Source organism: Danio rerio, chromosome 5, assembly GCF_052040795.2.
Source record: "Danio rerio strain M-AB ecotype USA chromosome 5, GRCz13ab, whole genome shotgun sequence".
NCBI classification, from domain to species: domain Eukaryota; kingdom Metazoa; phylum Chordata; class Actinopteri; order Cypriniformes; family Danionidae; genus Danio; species Danio rerio.
Genome location: NC_141025.1, coordinates 74,696,501 through 74,702,500, shown reverse-complemented (window position 1 = coordinate 74,702,500; position 6,000 = coordinate 74,696,501). Strand labels below are relative to the sequence as shown.

General features: G+C 36.5%; 1 protein-coding gene across 4 annotated transcripts in view; it reads right to left on the bottom strand.

Annotated features, from left to right (window-relative positions):
* ebf2 (EBF transcription factor 2) overlaps positions 1-6,000 on the bottom strand; it is a 51,674-nt gene that overhangs the window by 41,178 nt on the left and 4,496 nt on the right. For 2 of the 4 annotated variants that reach the window (NM_131418.2, XM_087251242.1), the window contains 3 exons: positions 4,502-4,559; positions 3,047-3,102; positions 2,861-2,934 (listed from right to left, as the gene is read on the bottom strand). In NM_131418.2, the coding sequence (NP_571493.2) occupies positions 2,861-2,934; positions 3,047-3,102; positions 4,502-4,559 (188 nt within the window). Of the gene's footprint in view, positions 1-2,860; positions 2,935-3,046; positions 3,103-4,501; positions 4,566-6,000 lie in introns of all 4 variants that reach the window. The other 2 variants (XM_087251240.1, XM_087251241.1) reach the window with 1 other exon arrangement.

Sequence of the window (6,000 nt, the reverse complement as noted above, 5' to 3'; positions counted from 1 at the left end):
TGTCCTCCAGCCTGAGGTCACTGCACACCCTCTGTCCCCGCTGACACTCGCTGCTCCTCTTTCTCCACCATATATACACACTCTCTCGGACATCCACTCGCACAAGATCAATTATCTGTGTTCTTTAGGCTTTGTCTGCGTTAATACAGACACATATGAAGGGTTTGATTACTGCATCTTTAGTCATTCTCATGTTTTTAGGCTGTACATTGAAAAATGTAACTGCAAAATAAAACTGATTGATGGAAATTACTTAAACTGGAGCTTTTTAGTTTTCAGAAGTCATGTTTTACATTGAGTATTGAAGAGTTTAACACTTTAAAAACAGCTGTTTTTGCAAATTATTTGTTCATATGTACAGTTTGCCATTAGCACAAACTGATAACTTTGTTGTTTGTTTAATTTCATAAATCTAATTTATTTGTCCAAGTTAACTCAATGCACAATAAAAATATATATATGATTACTGAAAATTAATACAAATAATCACAGACTTCAACAGAGTGTTAAAATCTTGATAGTTCTGTGGGTCTCGTCTATCAAATCTGATCTTTATTTTGTATTTTCCATTGGATTCAAGTCAGGTGATTGGCTGGGCCATTCTACAGTTTGATTTTTTTTCTCTCTGAGAGTTTCCTTGGCTGTGTTTTGGATCATTTTCTTGCTGAAATGTCCACTCTGGTTTCATCTTCATCCTCCTACTAATGTAGATGTTTGACTGAACCAGCTGATATTCATTTACACAGAGGAAGGGCAGAGGGTTGCTAAAAAACTACTGAGAGATTTCAGCTGCTGTCTGGGCGTTCACTGCCTTTCTACACCTCCCTTTCTTCATGTGTTCAATACTTTTTTCTGCATTATTTAATTGGTATACATCACTTCATTTTTAAACTAATTAGATTTGTTTTGTTTTCATATATGAATTTCTTTGGTTGTTATCAACATCTTTTGAAAATTAGGTAGTGCTGTCGCCTCACAGCAAGAAGGTCACTGGTTCGAGCCTCGGCTGGGTCATTTGGCGTTTCTGTGTTTGCATGTTCTCCCTGCATTCGCGTGGGTTTGCTCCAGGTGCTCTGGTTTCTCCCGCAGTCCAAAGACATGCGCTACAGGTGAATTTGGTAAGCTAAATTGTCTGTAGTGTATGAGAGTGTATGGATGTTTCCCATCCATTAATTCCGCTGTGGTGACCCCAGATTAATAAAGGGACTAAGCCGAAAAGAAAATGAATGATTATATACACTATATATATAGTGATATATATCACTTTATCAATCTGGGGTTGCCACAGCGCAATGAACCGCCAACTTATCCAGCACATGTTTTACACAGTGGATGCTCTTTCACCTGCAACCCACTACTGGGAAACATCTATTCACACACATACACTACAGACAATTTAGCTTACCTAATTCACCTGTAACACATGTTTTTGGACTGTGGGGGAAACCGGAGCACACAGAGGAATTCCACACCAACACTTGGAGAACATGCAAACTCCACACAGAAATGCCAACTGACCCAGCCGGGGCTCGAACCAGTGACCTTCATGCTGTGAGGCGATTGTGCTACCCACTGGCTTTATTATTATTGTTAATTATTATCATGGTGACAAAGTTACTATCAACTATTATTTTGTTCTTCGGTAGGTGAAGGATAAAATATGGTAATTCTAATAGTTTAATAAAATGAATTTGATTTTTAGAAATCACCAAGCGTCCTGATCCTGATCTCTTTAGAAATTACTGTTTTACACCATTTAAATTGGAACTTTAAACTTTAAATCAGATAGTTTTTGTGTGGCTTAACAATAAAACAAACAAATAAAAAAGTTACATCAAATTTAAAATCACAATCTCTAAAGCATTATCAGATGGGATGGGGGGCCAATTTAAAGGTCACCATGGGCTAACTTTGGCCCTATTTTGGACATCTCTGGTCTAAATAATAATTTTACTCCACAAATAATCTTGTGTATTGGAATGGTTGTATAAATATATGTATATTCATGAATGCCAGTAATCAACCTTTATTTACAGCCTGATCTTACGAGGAAACGTAAGTATTTTACGTTTTGTCAGCTTAGTGGGTAATTCAGTTGTTCAGTCGTACAAAAATGTACGATTTTAAAAAGGAAGCGTGACCCCAAACCCCACCCCTAACCCAAACCGCCATTGGGTGATGAGCAAATCGTACTAAATAGTATGAATTAGATCATTCGAATTCATACGAATTAGCAACTAAATCAAAAAGTTACGAATTGTCGTGAGATTGTGTTGTTATTTAAAATAATAAAGGTAGACTTCAAAAGTTGTTCAGAAAAGATGTTGAAGTCAGATATATTTGACCTCCTTTAAATGATTTTTTTTTTAAATATTTCCCAAATGATGTTTAACAGAGCAAGGAAATTTTTCAAAGTATTTCCTATAATATTTTTTCTTCTGGAGAAAGTCTCATTTGTTTTACTTCGGCTAGAATAAAAGCAATTTTGTATTTTTAAAAAAACATTTTGAAACTCAATATTGTTAACCCCCTTAAGCAATATTTGTTCAATTGTCTACAGAACAAGCCACTGTTATACAATGGCCTGCCTAATTACCCTAACTTAACCTTATTAAGTCTTTAAATGTCACTTTAAGCTGAATACTAGTGAAAAACATGTAGTCAAATATTCTGTAGTCATCATGACAAAAATTAAATAAATCAGTTATTAGAAATGAGTTATTAAAACTATTGTGTTTAGAAATGTGCTGAAATCTTCTTACCGTTAAACAGAAATTGAGGATAAAATATATAGCTGGGCTAATAATTCTGAAGAGCCAATAATTCAGACTTCAACTGTACATATCAAAAACGTACTCACCTGCACATGACCTCATGAGTCAGCAAAACGCGGCACATTTCTGGATTCTTGTTCTGCCCTTCATATGATATGGGCTGAACCATGCAAAACAGCAATGCGAATCAATGCATTAAAAATCAGAACGAAGCAAGCATTTTATTTTGGCTAGAAGAATTCAAACCTCAGAAAAGGATAGCAGTGTTTTACCTGTTTAGTGACCGAGTCAATGAGACGAGCATAAAGGTCTTGTTCAGTGCGGACGCCTGTGAACAAAAACAACACATAAACTTACTGATGTCACTATATAGAGGATTGGTAATTAAACCAGAGTTCAAATTTGGCCACTGAATCTAAATAAAGGATAATATTTACACAGAATACACAGTTAAAGTCAGAATTATTAGCCCCCTTTATTTTTCCCCCCAATTTCTGTTTAACAGAGAGAAGAATTTTTCGACACATTTCTAAACACAGTAGTTTTAATAACTCATCTCTAATAACTGATTTATTTTATCTTTGCCATGATGACAGTAAATAATATTTGACTAGATATTTTTCAAGACACTTCTATACAGCTTAAAGTGACATTTAAAGGCTTAACTGGGTTAACTAGGCAGGTTAGGGGAATTAGGCAAGTCATTGTATGACGTTGGTTTGTCCTGTAGACAATCGAATAAAATATTGCTTAAGAAAGCTAATAATATTAACCTAAAAATGGGTTTAAAATTTGGAAATTGCTGCATAGGTTCTACTTGACTCCAAAGAAACGTTTTTATATGAATCTCTCATCTTCTTCTAATTGTAATCTCTGTTAACAAGGATCTTTAGGCACTTTTTTACATTTGTTTTGGGAATGTCCCTCTCTCTCTCCTTTCTGGACTCAGCTCTCACATGATTTATCATACTTGTTGGGAACTGAGATATGTTTGACTCCATGTCATTTTTTCATGAATGACTTTTGGGACCTTACTTTGTCCGTTCAACAAAGATGTCTTTTGTTAACTGCTCTCACAGCAGCAAAAAAATTGCTGGTCAACCGCTGAAATCCTCCTCATACTATGGACAGACGAACCTGGACTGTTTATTTGTTGGACATTCTCTCGATGGAACTCTCAACTTCCCGTATACATGGTGCTAATATGAAAACTGTCAGTATATGGCGTTCAGCCTTTGATGTTGTGTCATCCTTTTTGAAGTCTTTGTAAAATTCGTTTGTAAAATTATTTGATTTGTTTATATATTCATTTATTTATTATTATTATTATTATTATTATTATTATTATTATTATTATTATTATTATTATTATTATTATTATTATTATTATTTTATACTTTTGAAGTCTACCAGGGGTGGGATGGGTTGGAGTGGGTTTTAAATTTACACTTGTTTTTTCTTTCCGTTTTATAGTGTTTCCTGAAAAACTCAATAAAGAGTTAACAAAAAAAAAAAAGGGTTTAAATTTTTTTTTAAATGTTTTTATTCTAGCCGAAATAAAACAAATAGGACTTTCTGTAGAAGAAAAAATATTATAGGAAATACTGTGAAAAATTCCTTGCTCTGTTAAACATCATTTGGGAAAATTTGTAAAAAGGAAAGCTCAAAGGAGGGCTAATAATTCTGACTTCAGCTGTATATACAGAGATAGAGAATGCTGAGCATACCATTACTGTAGAGGAGCTGGAGTTTATAGTGAGTGCCATTGTTGGTCTTTTCTCCCGTCTGCTCCTTAGAAGAACACCAAGCACAAACACGGGAAGAACAAAACATAATGATTATGCAATATCAATATTAAAACGAGCAAGGAAACATACAGTTCATGACTGAGCAAAGCCTACAAAACTATAAAAGGTGCCAAACTATATGTACTATACGGTTTTTATTATAACTTTGCTGGTATCAAAAGTCAGTTGGCATTTCTGTGTGGAGTTTGCTTGTTCTGCCTGTGTTGGCGTGGATTTGGTGCTCCAAACACATGCGTTATGGGTGAATTGAATGAACTACATTGGCCGTAGTGTATGTTTGTGAATGAGTGTGTATGGGTGTTTCCTAGTAGTGGGTTGCAGCTGGAAGGGCATCCGCTGTGTAAAACAAGTGCTGGATAAGTTAGCGGTTCATACCGCTGTGGCGATCCCTGATAAATAAAGGGACTAAGCCGAAGAAAAATGAATGAATGAAGAGGTCAGTGGTAAATATTCTAAACTCTAAACTTGCAACAGATCAAAAATGCATCATAAAGCACTTTTTGACGTGATGTTTTACCATGGTTCAGACTAGTGTTGTCAAAAATATCGATAAATATTGATATTGATATATTTAAAATTATACAATCTTGCTTTGGGTGGCAAGGTGGCTCAGTGGTTAGCACTGTCGCCTCACAACAAAAAGGTCGCTGGTTCGAGTCTTGGCCAATAGGCATTTTTATGTGGAGTTTGCATGTTCTCCCCGTGTTCACGTGGGGTTTTCTCCGGGTGCTCCGGTTTCCCCCACAACCCAAAGACATGCGCTATAGATGAATAGGGTATAAGCTAAATTGGCTGTAGTGTATGAGTGAATGTGTGAACGCGAGAGTGTTTGGGTGTTTCCCAGTACTGGGTTGCAGCTGGAATGGCATCCGCTGCATAAAACATATGCTGGAATAGTTGGCGGTTCATTCCGCTGTGGCGACCCCTGATAAATCAGGGACTAAACCGAAGGAAAATTAATGTATAAATGAATCTTGCTTGTGTTTAGTGTCATATACTGGCTTTGCTCTCTATTAATCTCTCTTCTCACCAGCGGGGAGATAAACAATTACTATTTGGATTTTGAAAAAGAAAGTAATATTAATAATAATAATAAGGTAAAGTCGACGCAGTGGCGCAGTAGGTAGTGCTGTCGCCTCACAGCAAGAAGGTCGCTGGTTCAAGCCTCGGCTGGGTCAGTTGGCGTTTCTGTGTGGAGTTTGCATGTTCTCCCTGCATTTGCATGAGTTTCCCCCACAGTCCAAAGACATGCGGTACAGGTGAATTGGGTAGGCTAAATTGGCCGTAGTGTATTTGTGTGAATGAGTGTGTATGGATGTTTCCCAGAGATGGGTTGCAGCTGGAAGGGCATCCGCTGTGTAAAACATGTGCTGGATAAGTTGGCGGTTCATTCCGCTGTGGCGACCCTGGATTAATAA